The 26122-nt window shown below is 36.5% G+C and overlaps 2 protein-coding genes across 5 annotated transcripts; both read left to right on the forward strand.

Annotated features, from left to right (window-relative positions):
* Positions 1 to 3470: 3470 nt before the first annotated feature.
* LOC130459176 (GDSL esterase/lipase At5g08460) lies at positions 3471 to 5922 on the forward strand. Its single transcript, XM_056826363.1, has 5 exons — positions 3471 to 3741; positions 4425 to 4552; positions 4665 to 4904; positions 4997 to 5252; positions 5696 to 5922. Exons 1-5 carry the CDS (start codon positions 3471 to 3473, stop codon positions 5920 to 5922), a joined length of 1122 nt encoding a protein of 373 aa, XP_056682341.1.
* Positions 5923 to 8191: 2269 nt separating this feature from the next.
* Positions 8192 to 19417, forward strand: LOC110778305 (7-deoxyloganetic acid glucosyltransferase). Of its 4 annotated transcripts, none has more exons than XR_008918375.1 (6): positions 8192 to 8708; positions 15872 to 16087; positions 16994 to 17139; positions 17748 to 18021; positions 18621 to 18901; positions 19333 to 19417. XR_008918375.1 is itself a non-coding variant. In XM_056826362.1 (5 exons), the coding sequence occupies exons 1-5, from the start codon at positions 8192 to 8194 to the stop codon at positions 18830 to 18832; spliced, it is 1365 nt and encodes a 454-aa protein (XP_056682340.1). In that variant the 3' UTR covers positions 18833 to 18990. The 4 variants fall into 4 exon arrangements, 2 of the variants coding, with proteins under 2 accessions (XP_056682340.1, XP_021838567.2); XR_008918377.1 differs by having other exon boundaries at positions 16994 to 17088; XM_056826362.1 differs by lacking the exon at positions 19333 to 19417 and having other exon boundaries at positions 18621 to 18990.
* The last annotated feature ends 6705 nt before the right edge of the window (positions 19418 to 26122 follow it).

Genomic DNA, 26122 nt, shown 5'->3' on the forward strand with positions numbered 1-26122 from the left:
TTTACAAACTTTGTTTTCTTGACCTGGAACAACAAAACCTTCAGGTTGAACCATATAAATCTCTTCATCTAAATCACCATTTAAAAATGCAGTTTTCACATCCATTTGATGCACAACAAGATCATGAATGCATGCAAGAGCAATTAAGGTTCTAATGGTTGCAATCTTAGTTACAGGAGAGTATGTATCAAAATAATCAATGCCATGTTTTTGAGTAAAACCCCTTACCACAATCCTGGCCTTATATTTATCAATGGACCCACATGATTTCAACTTTTTTCTAAAAATCCACTTACAGGTGATGGGTTTACAACCTCTAGGCAGATCAACCAATTCCCAAGTATTATTACTTAGGATTGACTGAAGTTCGCTATCAATGGCCTCTTTCCAGAAAACTGCATCAACCGACCTCATTGCCTCTTCATAGGTTCTAGGGTCGTCTTCTAGGATAAATACATACACAAAATCATCAGTAATCAAGAAAGGTTCAGTTAGGAAAGCAGTAACAAAATCATCACCATAACTTGTTTCCTTTCTTGCCCTTTTGCTTCTCCTTGGTTCTAAATCAGACTCATTATTAGTAGTGGAACAAGGAGCAATGGGTAAAGCATTAGAGGTGCTAGAGGATGGTACATCATTACTAATGCAAGAGATCTTTAAAGGAAAAGTGTTTTCAAAAAACTCAGCATCTCTTGCTTCAATAATGTTACCACTTGCATAAGAGTTGTTAGCACCTTTAACTAAAAAACGATAAGCAGAACTTTGATAAGCATAACCAATAAAGATAGAATCAACCGTTTTGGGACCAATCTTGTCTCTTTTGAAACTAGGTAAGGCAACCTTTGCTAAGCACCCCCACACTTTCAAGTATTTCAGGCTTGGTGCTCGACCCTTCCATAGCTCATATGGGGTCTTGTCCAGCTTCTTGTGAGGCACCCTGTTCAAAACATGACAAGCAGAAAGAATAGCTTCCCCCCACATATTATCAGGAAGCCCAGAACTAATAAGCATTGAATTCATCATATTTTTTAAAGTTCTATTTTTCCTTTCAGCAATCCCGTTTTGTTCGGGTGTGTAAGGAGCTGTTGTTTCGTGAACTATACCATTCTGTTCACAAAACGCCTTAAGAGTGTTAGGGTCATACTCACCCCCCCTATCACTCCTAAGTCTCTTGATTTTCCTGTCTAGCTGGTTTTCAACTTCAGCCTTGTACTTGAGGAACATCTCCTCAGCCTCATCCTTAGACCTGAGAAGATAAACCATGGTGAATCTAGAGCAGTCATCAACAAAAGTAATGTAGTATCTTTTACCGCCCCTGCTTTCATAGTTTTTAAAATCCCCCAAGTCACTATGAACAAGTTCTAGTACTTCTGTCTGTCTATCTATTGATTTAAAGGGTTTCTTTGCAAATTTTGCTTCAACACAAACTTCACATTTTGCGAAATCAGTTTTAGAAAAGCTTGGAATCATGTTCATTTGTTTGAGTCTTTTAATTGAAGCAATATTAACATGACCCAATCTAGCATGCCATAAATCAATAGACTCAGCAATATAAGCAGAAGGAGTACTAGCTTTCTTATTCATAATTTCAATGGAAACATCAAGAGTAAACAACCCCCCATTACAAAAACCCTTTCCCACAAATTCCCCATTGTGAGTAATAACTAGCCTATCAGAATCAAAGGACAACTTCAAACCAGCTTTCATAAGTAAACTACCGGAAATTAAATTCCTACGCATTTCTGGGACATGCAAAACATTAGTTAAAGTGAGTGTTTTTCTGGAAGTGAGAGTGAGAACGATCTTCCCTTTGCCTTGAACAGTTGCAGAAGCAGAGTTACCCATGAATACATTTTCACCATCAGTCTTCTCGTAGGAAGTGAACATTTCTTTGTTGGTGCAAATGTGCCTGGTTGCTCCTGTATCAACTATCCACTCAGCAACATCACCTGCCAGATTAGCTTCTGAAACAACAGCAATGAAATTGTTAGGATCAGCAACTGCTTCAACAAGGTGAGCTTGATTCTGATCTGGCTTCTTCTTGACCCTGCAATCCCTGGACTTGTGACCAGCCTTCCCACATTCAAAACAGTTACCCTTAAACTTATACTTCTAAATTTTCCCTTGAGGCTTGAACTGACTGCCCTTCCCCTTAAACTTATCAGAATAGAAATTGCCCCTAGGTTCAACCAGATTAGCTTTAGCAGACCCAGAAAATACAAATTGACCCTTATCCTTAATACGGTTCTCCTCCTCAATTTTTAGGTGACCTACGAGTTCCTCTAGGGTAAGGTCTTTCTTTTTATGCATTAACTGGTTTCTAAAGTCTTTCCATGAGGGTGGCAGTTTCTCAATTAAAACAATAGCAAGAGTTATATCACATATACTCAAACCCTCGGCAGCCATAGCAATACAGATATTCTCATATGCATGAATCTGATCAATAATAGGTTTATCATCTTCAACTTGAAAACCTAACCATTTACTAACACAATAACGTTTCGTACCGGCATCATCAGTTCCATACTTTTTCTCTAAACCATCCCAAATATCCCTAGCATGATTATAGCCCATGTAAATGTCAAGCAAAACATTCGACATATGATGCAATAGCATTCCCTTACAGGTTCTATCATCCTTAGCAAACTTAACCTCAAAATCATGCAATTCATCATCATTAACAGGTTTCACAACATCAGAAATAACATACGCAACATCAATTTGCTCCAAATAAAATCTCATCCTAACAGCCCAACGTTTATAGTTTTTCCCATCAAGAGGTTCCAATTTCGACATATGAGAAGTTACGGAGTACCAAGTACCAAGTACCAAGTACCAAGGCCCACGGCCCTCGCCCGAGCCCGGCCCGGCGCGCGCGCGCGTGTGTGTGTTGTGACCACCCATGCCACTCACATGCTTTCTTAAACAAATGTTTCCCTCAAACCCCCAAATATAAACATTGAATATGGTTTGTGTTTTTCCCATGTGGGACTTTTCATATTCCCACATTTTCCCACTCATTTTCTTTTGTTTTCTCACTAGGATTTCCAACACAGTGTAGTATAATTATCGTGCCTAATGCCTATTTAGCTTGAGACACTTTCAAGGGAGAAAACGAGTTAACACAAAATTAAATTTATTTTAAGAAGGCCGCCCAAAAATGTTAGTTTCTCCTTTTAATTTTCTGAAATACAAAGTATTTAACTGTGTAAATTTACCTCCATTTCACAAGCCAGCGTAACACGCCTAGAAGTCATACCAAAAAGGACATGCAAAAGGGAAAAAATCATGCATAAAAATACGTTATCAAGGAGGGAATTTGGGAGTAAAAGCTACAAGTTACAACCAAATTGCAAATAAAATGTGCATCTTTGTGGTTGAAAAGAACACGGGTACCGCCTTTTATATATGCTTGGTAGTCCAGCTTAACCAAACCAGAGAGCCAAAAATATAGCAAGACATTTAATATCATGGAGAATATATACTTTGTGATGAGAAGAGCGAAAACATCGAAAATTATCAACTTTGTGGTTCTTTTTTATGCATTGATACATGCTAGATTGGCATCGAGTGCTCAACAATTTACAGCAATGTATGTTTTTGGAGATTCACTTGTTGACAATGGAAACAACAACTACTTGGACGCACAAGCCAAAGCTAACTTCTTACCTTATGGCATCGATTTCTATCTAGGTCCTACCGGAAGATTCACCAACGGGAAAACCATCATCGACTTCCTCTGTAATTCCCTTCTCTCTTTAAATTTTGCATTTTCTTATTTCACTTTATGAGTAGGTCTTGCTAAAGATGGTACCGGGTTGTCCCTGCTCGAGGCATGACACGAACCGGCACAATAAAAGCACGAGCCGTCACGAGCACGAAGTTGTGGGCCACGGATGGGACCGGGCTGGATATTTTTTTGGACACCACAAAACACGTTAAATTGAGTGAAAGTAGGCTTAGACAAAACAGTCTGACCTGACATGAGGGCACGTGGGCTTAGGCTGTGTCTCAACCACTTTTTTAAAATTTTCAACCCGACCCAGCCCAAGTGGGCCGGACATTCAGACCCAAGGCATGTAGGCTTGACATAGAGCTCAGCCCATCCCATAACCATCTTTATGTCTTGCATGAAACTTACAAAACGAGGTCAGTCTAGCTCCTAACCCCTTAAGGTAGCATGGCACAATGTCAATGTGTGGCCTGATCCTGGATGGCTGGCACCACATGACCACCATGGACCATGCTGCTCAAAGGTTGCGCTATACCGGCACAACCAACTAGGACCCCTGCTATGCCTACCCTTATATACTGTTTGGGTCTTGGCTCTTTTATTTCTGTACAAGTAATACCATCCTATAGACCTACATTAGGACATCATATTGTATAATCATATACATTCATAAACTAACTTGTATATGCAGCTGAATTGCTAGGACTTCCCTATTTACCAGCCTTTGCGAACCCTCTCCTTACTGATAGAGACATAATGTATGGTGTAAATTACGCCTCAGCCGCTGGAGGAATCCTCGAAGAAAGTGGACAAGGCTTGGTACGTAATTTCGTAACAACTTTATATTCATCTAGAGAGATCAAATCATTGTTCACCATAAGTAGATAATTTTTTACAGTATTATTCTTAAATAAGCGTAATATTGTAACAGGGGGAGAGGTTTAGCTTCTCAAAACAGGTAGAAAGTTTCGGAATCACCAAAAGACAATTGCAGAATCATATGAGTGAGACAGAGTTGCAACAATATCTTTCAAATGCCATAGCAGTGGTTATACTAGGAAGCAATGACTATGTAAATAATTACCTCAATCCAAGCTACCGAAGCCGCTCCAAATTTAAGCCCGAACAGTATGCTGATATTGTCATTAACCAATACACCAAGCAAATTCAGGTATACTCACTCTGTACGTACATGCTCTTTTCCTGTTCGCGACTTGATGTTCATGTTGCCATTTAACACCTTTACATTGACCTTCTGCATAGGCATTGCATGATCAAGGATTAAGACGATTCTTATTGGCCGGAGTAGGGCCAATTGGTTGTACCCCTTCTCAGAAAACAGCAGCTCGACTGCCTGCTGATAAATGTGTTACCTTCAGCAATGATGTGGTTCAATTGTTCAACACAAAGCTAAGAACCCTGGTTGATCAACTTAATGTCACCCACCCTAATGCAATTTTTGCTTTTGGGGATACTTTTCAGGCTTTGATGGATATACTTACCCATCCTTCCACTTTTGGTAAGAATTGATTTATCTGTTTCAATCTTCTGCACACAATAGAATAAATAGCAGTAAACTCGTGAATACAAAAAAAAAAAAAAAAATCTAGTAGAGGTAACCTTTCCTTTTTCCATAACTTGAAAACTCGAAAATCATGCAAATCCCTTTTCTTCAAATGATGAACAAGCCACCCCCCTTCAAATATCTTGAAAGTTACAGAAGTACCTTTTTTCCCTTCTAAAATCTGTGCAAGGTAGCTAAACTGACTTTGATGCCCGTTTCAGATGACATTTCAACACTAATTACTATGAGATGTTATAAGTAACAAGAAAAGGGAACAAGAGAAACAGTGATCACATACCACAATGGTCTCATGAATACTTTTATGTGAACTCATCTTATGAAAACTAGAGAAACATAACAACTAGTACTAAATGTACGTAATCATCTGTGGATTGCAGGGTTGGCAGAGTTGGGGAAAGCATGCTGCGGAGTGGGCAGAAATAATGCAGAAAAAATGTGTCTTCCTTTGTCAATACCATGTTTAAACAGGGATCAATATGCTTTCTGGGATGCATTTCATCCAACCCAAGTTGTTCACAGGCAATTAGCTTTAGTGGCTTACAATGGCCCTAGACCTTATACTCACCCCTTTAATCTCAAACAGATGGCCCTACTTCAGGTCTGAATTCCCTGTTCTGTAACATAAAACACATGTAAAAGTGTTTCTGTAACAATTATATGACAAACAAGGGCATTGCCGCAGTTGTAGGCCATCTGTCCACCACCTTTCGACGTCAAAATTCAAAAAGAGCCATCAGCAATGCCAAAAAATATTTGTCCAATGTTTTCTCCATTCATTGTGCCAAGGACAACGTGCATCCCCTGTTCTATGGCTTTTTCTTTTCATTTTATAAAAAAAATATCAGTATATTTAAGTTACCATCATTCGAGCGATTTCTTTCAATATTGTTAAATAACGTCAAATTCACAAAATGCGCCACTTTTTAACTTAATTCCCACCGTACCGTTTATGTCAGCATTAAAACCGGTCTATTTTTTTTAAACAAAGCGGCACTAAACCGCTATCTCAGGTTTATATATTCCCTAAATCAAAACTTACAGTGAGCTTCCAAAACAAAAACTTACCGTACCCCCGTAATGTTTTAAAGCAAACCGCCATCTGAGATAGCGGTTTTGTTTTAAAGCAAACCGCTATCTCAGATAGCAGTTTATAACATTGAATCGCCATTTGAGATGACAGTTTGCTTTAAAACAAAACCGCTATCTCAGATGGTGGTTCAACGCTGAACCGGAAAAAAAAATTACTTCTCTTTCTCCCTTGCTTACGTGGACGGTATGGTAGGAATTAACTTAGAAAGTAACGTATTTTGAGAATTATTAGATCTTTATGCAATATTGAAGGAAATCGCTCCGATCATTCTGAGTATATTTTCCTATTAAATCAGCACCTATTAATCTATCACAGATTAATTAGTTCAGCTACACATGTTATCGCTTGAGTCATTTTCAAACATTTAGCAGTTGATAAGGCTCGACTCTCTAACCTCCAAGTCATAAGGTGAATTCTCCATCACTAATTGTGTTGGTTATAATTTTAGGTACATGGTACTCCCTCCGTCTCGGAATACTTGAAACGCTTTCCTTATCGGGCCGTCCCGGATTACTTGAAACGCTTCTAAAAATGGAAACTTTACATAATACTTTATTATTTTCTCACCTTACCTAAGGGCCCACCAACAACCCTACTACTCCAAATAAACATTAGAAAATTCATGACCCCCCACCACATCCCACTATCTATATTAAAAAAATACCCCACTACTAACTACCTTTCAATTAAATAAGAAGTCAATTTAATGAATTAAACCCCGTGCCGGTCAAACGGTTTCAAGTATTTCGGGACTGAGAGAGTACTCAATTTTAATATTAAACCCAAATTCTTATATGAGACTGTCCTCACCATCAACTGATGGTGAGACCAGTTCACACTTGCGAATTTAGGTATGTTACTTCTATAGTTTAGACATGTTTTTTTTTTTTGTAATTTTAGAGGAGGTACTTTTTTTAGTTTAGGTATGTTACTTCTATAGTTTATACATGTTACTTTTTTTATACGGAGTAGTTTTAGGGGAGATACCTTCTTAGTTTAGGTATGTTACTTCTATAGTTTAGACATGTTACTTTTTTTTAATATATAATTTTAGAGGAAGTACTTTTTTTAGTTTAGGTATGTTACTTCTATAGTTTATATATATTACTTTTTTTATACGGAGTAGTTTTAGGGGAGATACATTCTTAGTTTAGGTATGTTACTTCTATAGTTTAGACATGTTACATTTTTTTTTAATAATTTTAGAGGAGGTATTTTTTTTAGTTTAGGTATGTTACTCTGTAGTTTAGACATGTTACTTTTTATATATATAATTTTAGATGAGGTACTTTTTTAATTTAGGTATGTTACTTCTATAGTTTAGACATGTTACTTTTTTTTTATACGGAATAGTTTTAGGGGAGGTACATTTTTAGTTTAGGTATGTTACTTCTATAGTTTAGACATGTTATTTATTTATTTTTTTAAAAAAAATTTTAGAGGAGGTAATTTTTTAGTTTAGGTATGTTACTTCTATAGTTTAGATCTGTTACTTTCTTTTTATAGTTTTAGGGGAAGTACGCTATTGGTTTCGCGCTCGTCTTGATGGTGTGACTGGTCTCACAGGAGACGCGCTGAATATTAAACCAATAAACGGTACTTCGTATACACTAGCAAGAGCGCCAAAAGATTGGAAGAAGTGATACACGACAAAAACATGAAAACTTATCATAACTAGATTACCCAACATAAATATTTAAAACACTGACATCATCTTAATCGGTTCCTCACCTCAAACTCCCAATCTCAATTCCAAGAACAAAATTTGATAGCAAATAATAATATGGAGCACCAATCTTCTCCTACACCTCATGTGCTCATCTTTCCACTACCACTACAAGGCCATGTAACCCCTATGCTAAACTTAGCTGAACTTTTTTGCCTAGCAAATCTGAAAGTAACCTTCCTAAATACAACCCATAACCATAAACGCCTGACCCGGTACACTAACACTGAAGCCCGTTTTGCCTGCTATCCGGGCTTCAGATTCAAGACGGTACATGACGGGTTACCTGATGATCACCCACGAGCTGGTGCGAGCAATGTCAAGGGCTGGCTAAAAGAAATGATTCAGGCGTTAGCATCAAATGGTAAATCTCTACTGAGAGAGATATTGGTTGGAGAAAAAGAAACAGAAAAAGTTACATGTTTGGTAACAGATGGGTGGATGAGCTTTGCTAATGAAGTAGCAAATGAAGCTGATGTACCAGTGATTGCATTCAGGTGTCCCAGTGCTTGCTGCAATTGGACGTATTTCTGTATTCCGAAGCTCATTGATGCAGGGGAAGTACCCTTCAAAGGTATGTCAATGAACTCAATGGTATTTTCTAATTTTTTATAAAAGTAACTACAATCTAATTCAGCTGCAAAAAAAACAAAACAATTAATTCAATGTTGATCTCAATTGTAAATTAGATGTAGTATAGAATATAAATAGTTCTGATATATTTTATCGGTGCCGCTAGCTATGTTACCCGGACTCTCTGAAACACATATCGGACAGGGGGACGTGTCTTAAGTGTCGGACACGGCTATTTTGTGGAAAAATTGCATGATTTTGGTCTAAAATGAAGTGTCGAAGTGTTCATACTCATGTCCGAGTGTCGAGGATTCGACACGGATATTTGAGCTAAAATGAAGAGTCCGGATAATAGAGGCCGCTAGGTTCACTTTCTGGCAAAAAATATGAAGGAAAACAAAGGTGAGGGTAATTGGCCACTGATTAAGATTAACAAATTCAAATTAAAAATTGCAAGCAGAGAAGTATGCAGGACAACAATGCTCCATGCTTCCCAGGAGGGCACAGAGGGGCCCTAGTGGTAGTAAAAAATATGTTTAACACAAATCATATGATTAAAATATCAAACAAGAACTTTCAGCAATAGTTAAAACAATTGTCTATAATTCCAATCTCACATCAAAGTATAAAACATTTCAAGAAGTAATATTGATGAGGAATATAGATCAATATCAATCCTCTCTTTCGCTTCATGTGCTCTTCTTTCAACTGCCAGTATTAGCTCATGTAACCCCAATGCTTCACCTAGGCACCTAGCTGAACTTCTTTGCCTTGCCAACTTTAAGGTAACCTTTCTAAAGACAACCCACAACCACCAACGTCTATCCCAATACACTGACAGTGAGGCCCGTTTTGCATGTTATCTGGGATTCGGCAATGCTAGACGGGTTGCCTGATGACCACCCTTGAAATGGTGAGAGTAATATCAGGGGCTGTTTGAAGGAGTTGGTTCAGGGGTTAACATCAAGTGCTAAGCCTCTTTTGAGAGAGATTTTGCTTGGATCAGCTGAATCAGCTAACGTTACATGTTTGATAGTAGATGGGTGGATGAGATTTGCTAATGATGTAGCAAATGAAGCTGAGGTACCAGTGATTTCATTCAGGTGTCATGCTGCAATTGGTCTTATTACTGTATTCCAAAGCTCATTGAAGAAGGGGAAATAGCCTTCAAAGGTACACACCACTCTCTACCTACTACCATTTCTATGCATAATATTTCAGGGATGAGTTTAGAGGCTTAATGATAGAGCTAATCATAGGCAGGACGGGACCGAGAAAGCCAAAGACTAAAATAACCGAACAAAACAATCCGTAAGGGTGAGGGTGAGGGTGAGGGTGAGGTTGAGGTTGAGATATTACCACTTAGACTATAATAATCGAACAAAACAATGTTCAGGAATCTAAGAGATAATCACAAGTCAACAAACAAGGAGCCTAAAGGCAAGAGAGCTAAACTCAAAACCATAACCGCAACATTTTATCTACAAGAGTTCACTCAGTAAGACTGTAAGAGCATGACTCCAACTTATTTCAGATCAAATTTTCTATTTCAGATTAGATTAGATTGTAAAGAAAATTTCTGGATGAGATCACCTAATTTTATAAAAACATATGTATGCAAGTACCAATAAACTCGATAAGGAGCATAAACTTCTTTGCTTCCAATAATTATTTGTTTGGTTGACATAGATGTACACAGGAAGTTGAAGTCAAATTAGTAGGAAGTGCAGGAAGTTGCTAACTAATAAGTAATCACCTATCTTGAATAGAAATTTCATGTTCAGCCAAACAATTTTCGGTACTTCCTAGAAAATGAAGTTCTCGAGAAATGATACTTCCTATGTCAGTCTATCCAAACAACACTAATAAATTTCCCAGGCCATACATGAACTCAGCAGCCAAGTCCCCTTCCACTCTATACACGTGTCAATGTGTATGGATCTATAACAGACTCAGTAGTAAGTACAAATGCTCAGCTCAACAGGAGAGTCCACCATGGACATCTCAACCTTTCTAAGTTCTACAGTCATCCATTTTCATGTCCACTTACGCAAAGTTGCAGCCAAATAAACCTAGACCACCAATATTAAGAGTCATGAAAGGGTCGTCATTCAAAAAACCTGAAATAGACACATAGTAGAGCCGTAGAGGAACATCACCCTAACCAACACTTTTAGAAAGAAAAATTGTTTATTTTAACTTTTTGGTAGTATTGTCAGTTAACTTTCTAATGGTTTTTGTTTCCTTTCTATGAACTACAATAAACAAAAGATGATGAAGAAATGGACCAGCTAGTAAAGAATGCACCTGGTATGGATAGCTTCCTTCGCTACCGTGACCTTCCTAGCTTCTGCCGAAACCAAGATATATCTTCCTGCCGTGACCTGCAAGACTTATTCACAGGGGAGATACAGCGAAACCAGCAAGCCCACTCTTTCATTCTCAACACATTTGTGGATCTAGAAGGCCCGATTCTTTCTCTCATTAGTTCACACTGCTCAAAGGTTTACTCCATAGGTCCGTTACATGCTCACCTAAAATACAGACTCGGTCAAAATGATGATATAACATTGTCCAACAACTCAACTAGCAGCTTGTGGGAAGTTGATCGAAGTTGCATATCGTGGTTGGACCTAAAGCCAGACAAATCCGTTGTCTATGTAAGTTTTGGTAGCTTAACTATCCTCACAAAGGACCAGCTGATGGAATTTTGGGCTGGACTGGTCCAGAGTAAGAAGTACTTCCTCTGGGTTATAAGGCCCAATCTCATAATAGGAAATGATCAAGATACTCAAGCCCAAGATGGACTCTTGGAAGGGACCAAGGAAAGAGGATATATGGTCGGATGGGTCCCACAGGAGGAGGTCTTGGCCCACCGAGCCGTTGGCGGGTTCTTGACCCACAGTGGATGGAACTCAACACTAGAGAGCATTGTAGCTGGGGTGCCAATGCTTTGTTGGCCTTACTTTGCTGATCAGCAAGTGAACAGCAGATTTGTCAGTGAAGTCTGGAGAATTGGCCTAGATATGAAGGATACATGTGACAGAACAATAGTGGAGAATATGATCAATGATCTAATGGAGAGGAAGAAGGATGAACTGGAAAGATCAATGGATAGAATATCACACCTAGCAAAGAGGAGTATTTCTGAAGGTGGCTCATCCTATTCTAATCTTAACCATCTAATCGAGGAAATAAAACTGATGTCCAAGAAAGGGTAACATTAGATTTCATCCTTCCGATGAAGGAAAACAGGTGAACAGCTATAAATTGTAAATTAGAGAAAACAAAAGTTCCTTGGCTAAACTAGTATAAATTCTATGCTGATGAACATTCATAAGTCAAACAAGTAACCCCATATAGTCAAAATATTAAGTTTAGACATACTTACCGTACCAAATGATGAAGCATCTGGATACACAACAAGATGGCATTTTACTTCTATGATCTCTGCATCAGACTCACATATAAAACATTGATTGAGCTAACAGCAGTCTGTTTTACTGTGAAATAACTCTCAGAGCAGCAGCAAATTGCTTCTGAAATTCTCTCTTTTTCCTGGTATCTTTTTAAGTTTTTTTCATGTCCGGTTTCTCTTAATGGATCTTTATCATCATACACCCTGAGATCCAAACAAGAAAGATTGTCAAATAAACACTTCATTAATACGTCAGATTATGAGATCCATCAAATTGAAAATATTCAAATCTTTCCTACTAGTGGCCACACTACCAGAGAAATCATGAGACAAAAGGGAGCAGAAAGCTATACCAGAATGACAACGTTTTAAAAACCATGTCAATGAGACCATAGAAACACATAGTACCACATTGACATGCACAATAAGAGTAATAGTTATTGAGTAACAATTTTATCCAACAAAGAAGCAGCTTGGGGGAGCTAACCACAGCTAATATAACCATTGATTAAGGTGTTAAACGAGACACAATTGGGGGAGTAGCCAAGCTTAAGTGTTTTACCCAAGAGAGAAGCCGAAATCAAGGCGGCCCAAATGGCAGTAACAATTGGTAAGGATACCAATTGAATGCCTATATGGTCGAATACCAGACAACTCAAGCTGGCTAGAGAGAGCGATAATGGTGGAGTGAGGTTGAAGGCGTTTCAATTTGGAAATGGCAGTAAAGAGCTGATTGAAAATGATAACAGGAGGAAGATGACGTAAAGAAATCATCCGATTGAACAAAGAAAGGGGAAATTTAAGATCAGAAAACCCTAATTGCAACAGAATTGAGAGAATTGAGGGTCATCATGAATAGCAGAAACTCTTCCATTAGAAAAATGTCGAAAATGAAAATGAGAAGAAGAGAGAAGAGAATTACCGCCATCGCCATGGAAGAAGTAAGCAGAGCGCAGGTGTATTCAGTTTATATGCCCGATTGACCCCATTACAATTTCACTGTATCTTTCCTTTTTTTTAAATAAAAAACATTTCGCACGCGCTCACCCGACTCAAAACGAGCATGGGTATGATTTTGGTGGTAAGTGGTAACCGGTAAATAGGGGCGGATCTACTGTGTAATGTGGGTAGATAAATATCTACTCAGTTTTTAATTGAAAAATCATTCGGCTGAGTATTTTAAAAAAAAAAAAAAAAAATTGTTCAATAAAAAAAAAAAAATTTGTTCAATATAGGAGTCAAACCCATGGCCAATGGGGACATTCTGACATTTACATAACTAGATTTCCTCACTAACTATTCAAGCATCTTGCCTTCATGTTTCTTTGTTGCAGATTAAATATATAAACCTCTTATTTTTAGTTGGCTAAGTATTTAACATTCAATTTTTTTTTCGTGGGTGTCACGTCATATTTGATTTTTAATTTCTACTTCGTATATTTTTAAAGTTTTGTTGATATTTGCTATATGACACGGAGTACTCCGTATACATTTATATTGTATAATCTTTAAAATCTTAGAATTTATAAAATAACGGTGAACGGTGAAATTGACGTAAACATTATAGTTAGTACTCCGCAAATTGTCATTTTCATTATATCTTTTTTTAAAAAAAAAAAAATTGTACTTTTTGTGTCTACCCTGTTTTAAAATTCTGGATACGCCCCTGCTGGTAAATGTCGGGCTAGCCAACACCAAAAAAACACGGCAACTCGGCAAGACATGGAAAAGCATGGCCTGACACGAACATGAAATCGTGCGGCTTGGGTTGTGTTCGGGCTATTTTGAGTTGTAAAAAGAACATCAAAGCACGACACGACACGACAAAATACGTTAAATTGAGTGAAATAACTTAGTACAAAGGCCAACACGAGGGCACAAGGGCTTGAGCGTGCCTTTGTAAGTGTGCAATTAAGAATATACTCGTACCGTACATAGTGAGAATTAGGCAAAATTGATTTTAACTAACTTTATATGTCACTTTGTTGAAATAATTAACTTTCATTGCTCTAGCACTTCAAGCCCCTTAATCAAATTCTATTACATCAATTAAGATGGTTATTTTTCACATTGTCAACTGTGATGCTTTTTTTAAATACTGTGCTACCTTATTCTCTGAAGCTACATGCAACTTACGTATATTGTCTCTTATGCCATTTATTGGCAAGTCCTCAGTTTTTGCTGGACTTAAACTCCAGAATTGCGTGCACTTCCTACAAAGTGCAGCTACATACCCCAAACTGCAGTTTTGAAGGGTCATCATCCGTCTCAAATTTTATATTTCTAAGATAATACTCTAGTCAAATCTCAGCAGATCAAAATACAAGAAACAAACATCAAAAGTAATTCTCTCAGAAAACGGCAAACATTACCTTCTGCATTTCATTCCTTCCAATTAAGTGCATCACCAATCATAATGGACGACCTGCAGGCACGTGATGCTAGCATTGCGCGTACTATATTCCACTTTTCTTAAAATCCGTGTTTTTAGTCAAACAAGACTATAATTTTGAGACGGAGGGAGTAGAATAAAAGACACGATATTAACATTCGCAGTGACAAGAACTGCAGCAAAAGAAATAGAAATAGACATATACACAGTTATCACAAGTACAAGGCTGTGGAAGACCAAATCTTTCATGCAAAACAAGAAAATAAGCTGGTCTTGGGCTAGGGTACACCTAATCATTTTTACTTAAAGTAGCCAAGTCTATGTTGGCGTAAACTCCAAGACAACTTGAGAGATTAGGAAAGTAGCTTACATTTAGGAAATATCTACATATATGAAAGGTTTAGGAGTTATCTAAATTAGGTTTATGAGTTATCTAATAAGACTAATTCCCTATATAAGGAGATGCTCATTTGTGGCATAACTTATGAGTTTTGTGAGAGTTTTGAGGTACTTTTCTAAAGCTAATAAAGAGACTTATTCTTTATATTAAATTCTTAAATCATCCTTTAAATTCTAGAGTCTCCAACAAATTAAAATAAGAAGTTTCTGTTACTTGATGATTTTCCTATCCATTGTTGGAAGTAATATTCCATAATTGAGACTATAATTATTACTTCTAAACTATATTTAATTATAAATAAACAAAACAAAATAGTTTGATCGATCTATTATTAATTATATATCAATGGGTAAAGTTAGAAAAACCTTCCTCTTAGTTGTTGTTGCGGTGTTTTTGTTTACTATTTCCGTTGTAGCCGTCCATGCACTCCATGATGAGATTAATCCCAAAATTGATGCTATTTATCAATTTGGAGATTCGTTCTCAGACACCGGTAATCTGATACGTGATAATCCAATTGGAGCAAGCTCCAACTTTGGAAAACTTCCGTACGGACAAAACTTCTTCCTCAAGCCTACCGGAAGATGCTCTAACGGGCGTCTTATGGTCGATTTCTTTGGTATGTTTTATATTTGTTTTTGGTTATTTTGAGGTATTAGATACTCCGTATTAATTACGTACAATCTTTTACTTAACTACGTACTAATTAAGTACTACGAAAATGATAAAGGTCGTAACATGCGACCTTTCAGCCGTGTCACAATGATGACATGGCGTGATTATGTGTCATGATTTAAATTGGAAACTAAAATATTTAATTTATATAACCTATTATACATGTTTCAGGTATAAAAATCTTAATATTCTAATTTGTATATTGCGACAACTAAATATTGTCGCAACTTGCGACCTTTATCATCACTCTAAGTACTAACCTGTTTATTTGAAATGTAGCTGAATACTTGAAGTTGCCGTACCTGGATGCATACCTTAACAAGGAAGGGAACTTCAGTCACGGAGCAAACTTTGCCGTGGCTGGCTCGACAGCTCTCAGCACCGATGATTTAGCAGCAAAAAAAATTCTAGCACAGGCCACCCGTAGTTCGTTATTACCCGTACAACTTGCATGGTTTAGGTCTCATCTTCCTTCTGTTTGTCCGAATCCATCAGGTAAATTATATTCATTTTTACTCGATCGCAATGTTTGTCATTTTCACGCATGTAAATGCACAATTTTGATTATTAATATCTTTAAATCTCTTTAACTAAAAATTATAAAAAGTTGATATTTTAAAAATACGTAGTGACAGGAATCTAACAAGATCTCACAACACTATATTTTATCAAGTATAATATGTGAATAGTATTAAAAGTCCAAACGTTGCGAGTATTAAAAATTGGAGGAAATACTTAATAGTACGAGTTTATCAATCAAATGTGTTCTTATTCAATTCAATTCGAATTTTTTATCCACCAATATATACGAGGAAGTATTTTCGGATATCTGATAACACACATATCAGAGTAAAAGACAAATAACTAAAAGACAAAATAGGAAGAAAAAAAATGAAGTACCATTCATGTTAAGAAAAGTATCATTCAATTTTTTTTTTGTCTTTTTCCTACTTTTATTTTTTGCTATGATATACTCCCTCCGTCCCGGAATACTCGACCCGGTTTGACCGGCACAGAGTTTAAGGGACTTGAATTGACTTATTTAATTTAATAGGTAGTAGTTGATAGTGGGGTATTATTTTAATGTAGTTAGTGGGGGTTGGGTTAAGAGGTGGGGTTGGGGGAGAGTAAGGGTTGAATTTTTAATTATTTTTTGTATGGAGTAGGGGGTAGGTGGATTAATAGGGGTGGAGTGAGAAATAATATAATATTGTTAGAATATTTCCATTTTTAGAAACAGGTCAAGTATTAAGGGACGGCCCGATAAGGAAAACAGGTCAAATATTCCGGGACAGAGGAAGTATTGATATATATTTACAAGCACATATCAGATACATGAAAATACTTCCTCCAATATGAATATACTAACTTTATTTGTTTGGGTACGAAATACGTACGTAGATTGGAAGAATAAACTCGCCAATGCGCTTTTTATTATTGAAACCGGTGGCAACGACTTCAATTATGCTTTCTTCGGAGGGAAAACTATGCAAGAAGTACGTAGCATGGTACCCCAAGTTATTGGCGGTATTAGAAAAGCCGTAGAGGTGAGCTCATACTTATTCTCTATCTTCTCTTAAACATTTTAACTTTTTTTTTTCTATCAAACATTTTAACTTGTGAGCCGTAGAGGTATTACACTACAAGAATTTGTATCTTTAATGACAACATAATAACAACGGGTCAAAATTCCGTCGTAAAAGCCTTTTGCGACGGGGATAACAACTAAACAATGACGGGAACAACCGTCGCATATGTCTTTCACGACGGGTTTTCGACGGGATTTTCCGTTAACGACGGCCCCCTTTTATGACGGGTTCGTGACAGACGGGAAATCCCATAATTAATCAACGATTATTGACCTTTAGCGACGAAATTTCCCGTCATTAATGGTACAATTTCTTATAGTGTTAGCAGAAAAACAAATGTTGTAATTTTACAGTTTCTCTATAAAATTGGATTTTTGGCTAGAAATTTTCTTATTAAAAACAAATGTTGTAATTTAAACATTTCATGTGATAAGATACTATCTTTTGTTGGATTTTATCTTGTTCATTGTTTTTTATGTTATATCCTCAACCATATATCAACAAATTAAAAGATGTTAGTTACGATCATGTATATGCTAATGACTACGAACTGTTCGTTGATGCAGGAATTAATAAGTGTTGGTGCCACTAAAATCGTCGTTACAGGGCAATTCCCAATCGGATGTATGCCGATTTTTCTCGCTTCTTTTCAATCAAATGACGCGAATATGTATGATGAACTCAAATGTCACAGAGGAATGAATGATTTCGCCATGTTCCAAAACGATTACATGCAACAAACTATTAGGGAAATTCAGAGGGAGCACCCAACCGTTAAAATCGTCTATGCAGATTATTTTACCGCTGTAAAACTACTCCTCCAAAATGCCGCCTCTCTTGGTTAGTACTGCCTCCGTTTCAGAAAGTTTTTTACAGTTACTATTTGCACGGACTCCAATGCAATATTTAACTATTAATATATCCAATTTTGTATGTGGAAAAATTATAAAAAGCTGATATTCTGAAAATACATATCGAGACCAATCTAACAAGATCTTACATGTAACATTTTGATGTATATAATAGTGAGAATTTACGGTCAAAGTTTTCATATTTTGGACACATTCCAAAGCGTAAAGAACTTTCAGAAACGGAGAAAGTATATAATTATATATTCCCTCCCTCCTCCAAAACATTTTGGGTGTCTCATTCTAATATTTATAAATAAAAAAAAATTAAGAAATATACTAAAGAAATTATTGTGAATGTTTATGCAGGATACAAACTTTTATAAGTTCAATGAGACCAATCAGTTAAGCAATGAAACCATTTAGTTAAGCATTGGAACTAATTAGTTAAATACTGAAACTAATTAGTTAAGCACTGAAACTAATTTAGTTAAGACATAGACAAATTAGTTAAGCAATGAAACCAATTAGTTAAAGAATCAAACTGGTCTTTTTGGTAAGGCAGTCTTACACAAAAATTGATGTATGCAGGATTTGACAAGGATGCAACACAAAGGGCTTGTTGTGGGAGGGGCAATAACGCGTACAATTTCGATCCTACCAATATGTGTGGAAGCGGTTTTCCGGTATGTGAAAATCCTAATAAGAGCGTAAGTTGGGATGGAGTTCATATGACGGAACATGCTTACAAAGTCATGGCGATGTGGCTGTTAAAGCACAATATTGTTCCTAGTCTCTCCTAAACGAAGGCTTAATTAGTTATATATATTTTCGATTGCTAAATTATGTATTAATGTAATGTAACTATGTAAGTAGTACTTCCTCCATTTCTTTTTGATGTATCCATTTGGAATCTGGTGTGGTTTTTAAGAAAATTGAAATATTGGTTTGTATGGGTATAAGTGTAATGATTGGTTGTAAGATAAATGATTGGGTGTAAGAGATTATAATAAATAAAGGAGTGATAAAATAATAAAGAAATAAGGTAAGAGAGAAGAGTGATAATGATAGGTGATAAAGGAGGTGAGAGAGTGGGTATATGGGGAAGGGAAAAGAATTAAATATTATGGGTGAGGAAAATTATGTGGGAATATTGGTAGAATCTTTAGGTATTTTGATAATTAGATAGAAATGTAAGGGTATTTTAGGATAAAATGTATGTCCAAAAATAGAATAGATTCTAAATGGATACAACAATATGAAACGCTTAAAATGGAAACGGATACAACAAAAAGAAACGGAGGGAGTACTATATACGTATGTGTTTGTATCTTTGTTTTGATACATTTGATTTCAAGAAATAAATAAATATATTGAAATTTCCACCAACTATATTTCTGCCAATACCTCTTAGATCTATCAAGTTCCAATTGCTTCCTGCCTACGGGCGAAGATTTTCCAAGCCAAGATAATTTTCACTAAGACAATTGTACAAATAAAATATACACAAGCTAGTAATAATTAATGAAACACTACAAAAAATTGTACCATTAATGACGGAAAATCCCGTCGCTAAAGGTTGATAATCGTTGATTAATTAATGACGGGATTTCCTGTCGCGAGCCCGTCATAAAAAGGGGCCGTCGTTAATGGAAAATCCCGTCGTTAACCCGTCATAAAAGACATATGCGACAATTGTTCCTGTCTTTGTTTGGTTGTTAACCCCGTCGCAAAAGTCTGAAGAAACTCAAATCAATTTGAGAGAATTCAGAAGAAAACAACTGATCACAAATATTGTATTATGAGCTCACAAAATACTGAGAGCTGATGCTTGGCTTATATACAACGCAAACTGAAGTTTATACAATGCAATGGTGCCACATCAGCTAAAAGTGTAACTGAATTGTAACCACTTTCTAACAAACTTATAATTTAAAATAATAATAAAATAGAATAAGGAAGTATTTCCTATACTCCCCCTTCAAGCTGGACCTTGGAAATAAGTCCAAGCTTGGAAGAAAGTGATTGATGTTGAGATGAAGCCAATGGTTTAGTAAGAATGTCTGCAAGTTGCTGATTGCTGGAAACATGAGCAGTCTGAATGAAACCAGCCTCCACTTGCTCCCTTACATAATGCATATCTCTCTTCAAATTATTTGTTTTATCATGAAAAACAGGATTTTTTGCCAAATGTTCAGCAGACATGTTGTCAAAAAATAAATTAACAGGTAAAGGGATCTCAACTTGAAGATCTTCAAGCAAACCTTGAATCCAAACCAGTTCACTTGCAGCAGCAGACATACTCCTGTATTCTGCTTCTGCTGAAGATTTACTGACACTTCTCTGCTTTTTGGTTTTCCAAGAGATGAGATTGGAACCAAGAAACACAGCATATGCACTGAGTGATCTGCTACTGAACTGACATGAGCTCCAGTCAGCATCACTATAAGCAGAAAGAGCAAAATTGTTTCCTGCAGAGTACCAGATTCCTTTATCTAAAGTACCCTTGAGGTATTTTAACACATGTAAAGCTGCACGCAAGTGTGGTACCCTAGGTGAGTGCACAAATTGACTTAAGTGTTGCACACTGTAAGATAAGGCAGGCCTAGTGATGCCTAAATAAAGCAATCTTCCAATAAGTCTTCTGTAGACATCTGGTGCATCAAGTAAATCACCAATATCAATGGATAACTTGAGGCCACGTGATAAAGGTGCAGACACAGGATCACAATTGTCCATACCAGCATCAATCAAGATATCCTGCACATATTTCTTCTGAGATAGAAAAATCCCATTGGCATTTCTCTGTACTTCAATACCCAGAAAATAGGCCAAGGGACCAAGATCTTTAATGGTGAATGCCTGATCTAAAGCCAGTTTAACATCCTCAATTTGAGAGGCAGAAGTGCCTGTGAGTAAAATGTCTTCTACATACACCAACAACACCAAAAATTCACCATTAAGAGTTCTGGTAAACAAAGAGTAATCCTGTGTGGATTGTTGGAATTGTAGAGTTTTGAGGAACTTGCTCAGTTCCTTGTTCCATTGTCTAGAAGCTTGTTTCAAACCATAAAGTGATCTTTTCAATTTGCAAACTTCTCCTGGTTTAGCTTTAGTATATCCAGCAGGGGGTTTCATGTAAACTTCTTCATCAATAAAGCCATGTAGGAAGGCATTGTTGACATCAAGTTGACACAAAATCCAACCTTTCATGGCAGCCAAGGCAATCACAATTCTCACAGTGGCTAATTTAGCAACTGGAGAAAAGGTTTGATTAAAATCCCTTCCCTCAACCTGTTGGTCTCCAACAGCTACAAGCCTAGCTTTATAGTTATCAATAGAATAATCAGGATTGAGTTTGGTTCTATAAATCCATTTAGAATTAATTGTTGTCTTACCCTTGGGCAAAGTAGTAAGATCCCAAGTGTCATTACTCTCAAGAGCAAGAATTTCTGTATCCATGGCTTTGATCCAATGATCACTGTGCTTAGCTTGATTGTAATGCTTGGGATCAGTAGGAGAAGCAAACACAGAGAAAGCAAGAGATTCCCAAGTGTCAAACTCATGCAATGAAAGGTTAAGTAACCAAGCTGTATCAGAATAGTCAGATTCATGTGAATCATCCAAAATGGAACCAACAGAGAAAGAAAGAGATTCACTATCAGTAAGGTGAGGAGGAATATCTCTGTGAGGAATAGAACTACCAACAAAATCCTTGAGAACAACAGGTGGTTTAATAATTCTGGTAGATTTTCTTACAACATGCATAGAAACAACATGAGAATTCTGAGGTGGGGTAAGATTGTTATGATCAAGAGAAAGATCATGGGTAGAAGAAGATAGATGAGTAATAGGAGAGTGAGTGTGATGTGGAGAAGAAGAATAAGATGGAAGAGAAGATGTGATTATAGGAGAATGATTATAAGTAAAAGAGTCATTAACAAAACTGTTGTCAGATTGATTAACAGTCATATCAGAGTCAATACCAAATTGAACAAGAGAAGGTGAATCAGTAGAGTTTGTGAGTAAAGGAGAAGATAGATTGTAGGAAAAAATGGTTTCAAAGAAAGTCACATGCCTAGAAACAAACACAGAGTGAGAATCCAGATCATACAGCTTGAAAGCTTTGTAGCCAGCTGGATATCCAATAAACACACACCTTCTTGTTCTAGAGTCAAATTTATCCCTGTGAACCTGATTATTGTGAGCAAAACACAGAGAACCAAAGACTCTTAGGTTATCATAGACAGGTGGATGATGAAATAAAACCTCAAATGGAGTTTTCCAGTTCAACACTTTAGTTGGAATTTTGTTAAGTAGATGAGTGGCAGTTAAGACACATTCACCCCAGAACTTCTTGGGCAGATTGGCATGAAATCTCAAAGATCTAGCAATTTCAAGTAAGCTTCTGTGTTTTCTTTCAACCCTGCCATTCTGTTGAGGAGTGTAAGGGGTACTTTTCTCATGAATGATACCTTTGTCAGCAAATAGAAGTCTGCAAGATTCTTTCACAATTTCAGTACCATTGTCAGATCTTACTCTTTTGACTTTGGTGTGAAATTGTGTTTCAACCATTGCTAGGAATTCATAAATAACTTTGACAACTTGAAGTTTATTATGAAGTAGATAGGTCCAGGTGGTTCTGCTATGATCATCTAGAATAGTCAGGAAGTAAGATGCATCATCCAAACTCTTGACTTTATATGGTCCCCACAAATCCAAATGAATCAGATCAAAACAAGCCACAGCTTTACTAATGCTGACATCAAAAGGCATTTTGTGATGTTTAGCTTTGTAACAAACAACACAATTGTATTCAGTAAAACCTTTACAGCTTTCAGCATCAATACATTTCATCTTAGACAAGGAAGGGTGGCCTAGTCTATCATGAAACAAATGTATTTTATTTCCTACAAAACTCTTAACTTGAGAAGCACTGGTAGCAGTCTTATTTGGCATAATATCAACATTATCATCAGGCACAATATCTATATTATTGCAACTGAAATTGTGTGAATCAATACCTTTGGTGGAACCGGCAAGAGAGGGCAGAACATAGTAATACAAACCATTTGTTCTTTTTCCAGCACCAAGCAATTCAGAATTAGCAGGGTCCTGGAAAACATATCCAGTGCCATTGAATAAGACTTGTAAACCAGTGTGTTCAATCAGTCTACCAACATATAACAAATTATGTTTGAAACCCTTGACCAACAGAACATTGTGTAACACCAATTTGTTGTTCAAAGAAGTATCACCAATGGTATCTACTGTCAGTTGAGAACCATCAGGTAGACCAACTTTGATAGGGTTGGACAGAGTTCTGATATTGGTCAAGATGGTTTCATCATATGTCATATGATCACAAGCTCCTGAGTCAACTATCCACAAGCAAGCATCATGCAGTTTAGTTACAGCACAGTTGAAAGAACGGGAGATTATACCTGCATAACTTGCCAAAGAGGAATGAGAACCACTGGTTTCAGTCACTTGAGATTGTTTTCCTTTCATCACTTTCATAACTTCTTGACAGATAGCATTCAGCATTTCATTGTTCACCCTATCATTGTCATTGTCTGTATTTCCCAAAGGTTCATCAACATCATCAGCACTGTAGCCAACATTTGCTGCAAGTCTATTTCCAGTGGAACTGGTTCCCTTAGAAGCCTTGATGGAATTATACCAATCAGGATAGCCAATAAGCTTGAAACACTGATCAACAGTGTGACCTTTGCCTTTGCAATGATTACAAAACCTATTCATTTTCTCCTTCTTGATTTCTTTCCAATCTTTTTTTCCTGATTCAGCAGCATACTTCTGAGATTGATTTTGTCCTCCTCTGTAAGCTTGAGTAGCCATAGCACTACTAGTCATAGCATTGGATTCCACAGCTGCTATACTCAATTCTTTCTGTTTTTCTATTTGCTGAGTAATTAAGAATACTCTATTAATGCTAGGTAAAGGATCCATGGAAAGAACATTAGTTACAGTGCTATCAAATCCACCATTCAGTCCAAGAAGAAACTTCATCATTTTATCTTCTTCTTCAAACTCAGCAATCTTCTTCAGAGACTGACAGCTACATTGCATCATAACACCACATGTGCAGCTAGGAAATTCTCTCAAATTTTGCATTTCATCCCACAGTTTCTTCAGTTTCCCATAGTAAGTAACAATTGTCATGTTTTGCTGAGTTAAACTTTCAATTTCTTTCTTCAATTGATAAATCAGTGGACCATTGGACTGACCAAACCTCTCATTCAATTCTCTCCACAAATCAGCAGCAGTGTCAATATAACCAAAATCATCTGCTAATTCATGATTCATGGAGCTTAAAATCCAGCTAACCACCATGAAATCATCACGTTTCCATTTCATGTAATCTTTATGATTTACAGCAGGTTTTGTTATCTCACCATTGACAAATCCTTCTTTGTTCTTAGCTACTAAAGCACGCTTAACATTTCTACTCCATCTCATAAAATTCATACCAGTAAACACAGCAGCAACTAATGAAGAGGTAGGATTATCTGAATTAGCAATGAAAAACGGATCACAATTATCAGTGTTACCTCCATTGTTGTTGTTGTTGTGTGAATTATTGCTTTCAGAATCTTGAATTGCCATTACTGATGATCAAATAACTCGAACAAACAAAGAGTCTCGAACAATTGTCGAAGAAGATCTCAAATATCGCAAGAAATTTCGCAATCACACTCGTGAATTGCAAGAAAATTTCGCAATAAAATTCCTGTAAACAGATACTCCCAGCTTTGATTCAAAAACAAATCGAATTTTATCTCAAAATGAGCAAACCTCAATCTTAAATCAGAGATTATTGCTCTGATACCATGAAGAAACTCAAATCAATTTGAGAGAATTCAGAAGAAAACAACTTATCACAAATATTGTATTATGAGCTCACAAAATACTGAGAGCTGATGCTTGGCTTATATACAACGCAAACTGAAGTTTATACAATGCAATGGTGCCACATCAGCTAAAAGTGTAACTGAATTGTAACCACTTTCTAACAAACTTATAATTTAAAATAATAATAAAATAGAATAAGGAAGTATTTCCTATAAAGTCTTTTGCGACGGGATTTTTAACCCGTCATAATTAGGTTGTTGTTAAAGATACAAATTTTTATAGTGAAATTATATACAATCTTGGTATAGTACGTAGTAGTTTATAAGATACATGTCGGGCTTGTCTACGTCACAAAGTTCAAATCTCTCATCCCCGTTTGCAATTTTTTTTATCGCGCTTTTGAGCCGTGATTAATGTAATTTGCATCCAAAGACATAAACTAATGTGCTATACTGATAATTACTATCACCTTCTTGTAATGTTTGGTAAAATATGCTTAAAAATATTAACGATTAAAGAAGTACGTAGGAGATTGTGTAGAAATGCAAGTGAACACGGAGTATATATTAGTTCTTTCACTTTACCTTTTTTGCCTCATGTAGAAATTAGAAAATAGTACGGGGTAATAATTAGTGAAATACTGGTAATTATTATTTCGTCCTTTTCCGGTTGTGTCATATTGACTTTATGTGCTATTGTAAAACGAAGAGAGTTAACACATACTCCATACATCACAAAAATTAATGAGGTAAAACTTTTTGCACAGTTTGGTGCGATAATTACATTAAATCAGAGGGACTATATTTTTCAAATATCATCTTTTATACAAGTACTTTAGTTTTTTTTTTTTTTTTATACACTTATGTTCTTTAGGTAATTAGGTGTATCATTTTCAATTATTGTTCATTTTGCCATAATCCACGTATCGGTAAGTAATAGGATGAGTTAAACAAACTCACAGATTCAAAAAGAAGAAGAAAGAAGGCCCTACTGTCTTAAGACAATGACAATCATGCTGGCTTGATACTAGACCTGATCATCTATAGCACGATCCGGCCCGAAAAAGTACAGGTTTGAGTAGCATAAAATATGCATTTTACAACCAAAACCAAAGCCCAGCCCGAAAAGTCCGTTTCAGCCCGCAAAAATCGCACCGAATTCATGGATTTGAGCATGAATTTTTATTAAAGCCCGGCCCGACCCGAATTTTGATCACCTCT

Source organism: Spinacia oleracea, chromosome 4, assembly GCF_020520425.1.
Source record: "Spinacia oleracea cultivar Varoflay chromosome 4, BTI_SOV_V1, whole genome shotgun sequence".
Taxonomy (NCBI): domain Eukaryota; kingdom Viridiplantae; phylum Streptophyta; class Magnoliopsida; order Caryophyllales; family Amaranthaceae; genus Spinacia; species Spinacia oleracea.

Bases quoted from the DNA above. Each gene is read 5' to 3' on its own strand.
- LOC130459176 (XM_056826363.1), top strand. From the start codon at position 3,471: ATGGAGAATATATACTTTGTGATGAGAAGAGCGAAAACATCGAAAATT. The intron at 4,553-4,664 runs GTACGTAATTTC...ATATTGTAACAG, and splicing joins AAGAAAGTGGACAAGGCTTG to GGGGAGAGGTTTAGCTTCTC. The intron at 4,905-4,996 runs GTATACTCACTC...CCTTCTGCATAG, and splicing joins AATACACCAAGCAAATTCAG to GCATTGCATGATCAAGGATT.
- LOC110778305 (XM_021982875.2), top strand. From the start codon at position 8,192: ATGGAGCACCAATCTTCTCCTACACCTCATGTGCTCATCTTTCCACTA. The intron at 8,709-10,978 runs GTATGTCAATGA...AATAAACAAAAG, and splicing joins AGGGGAAGTACCCTTCAAAG to ATGATGAAGAAATGGACCAG.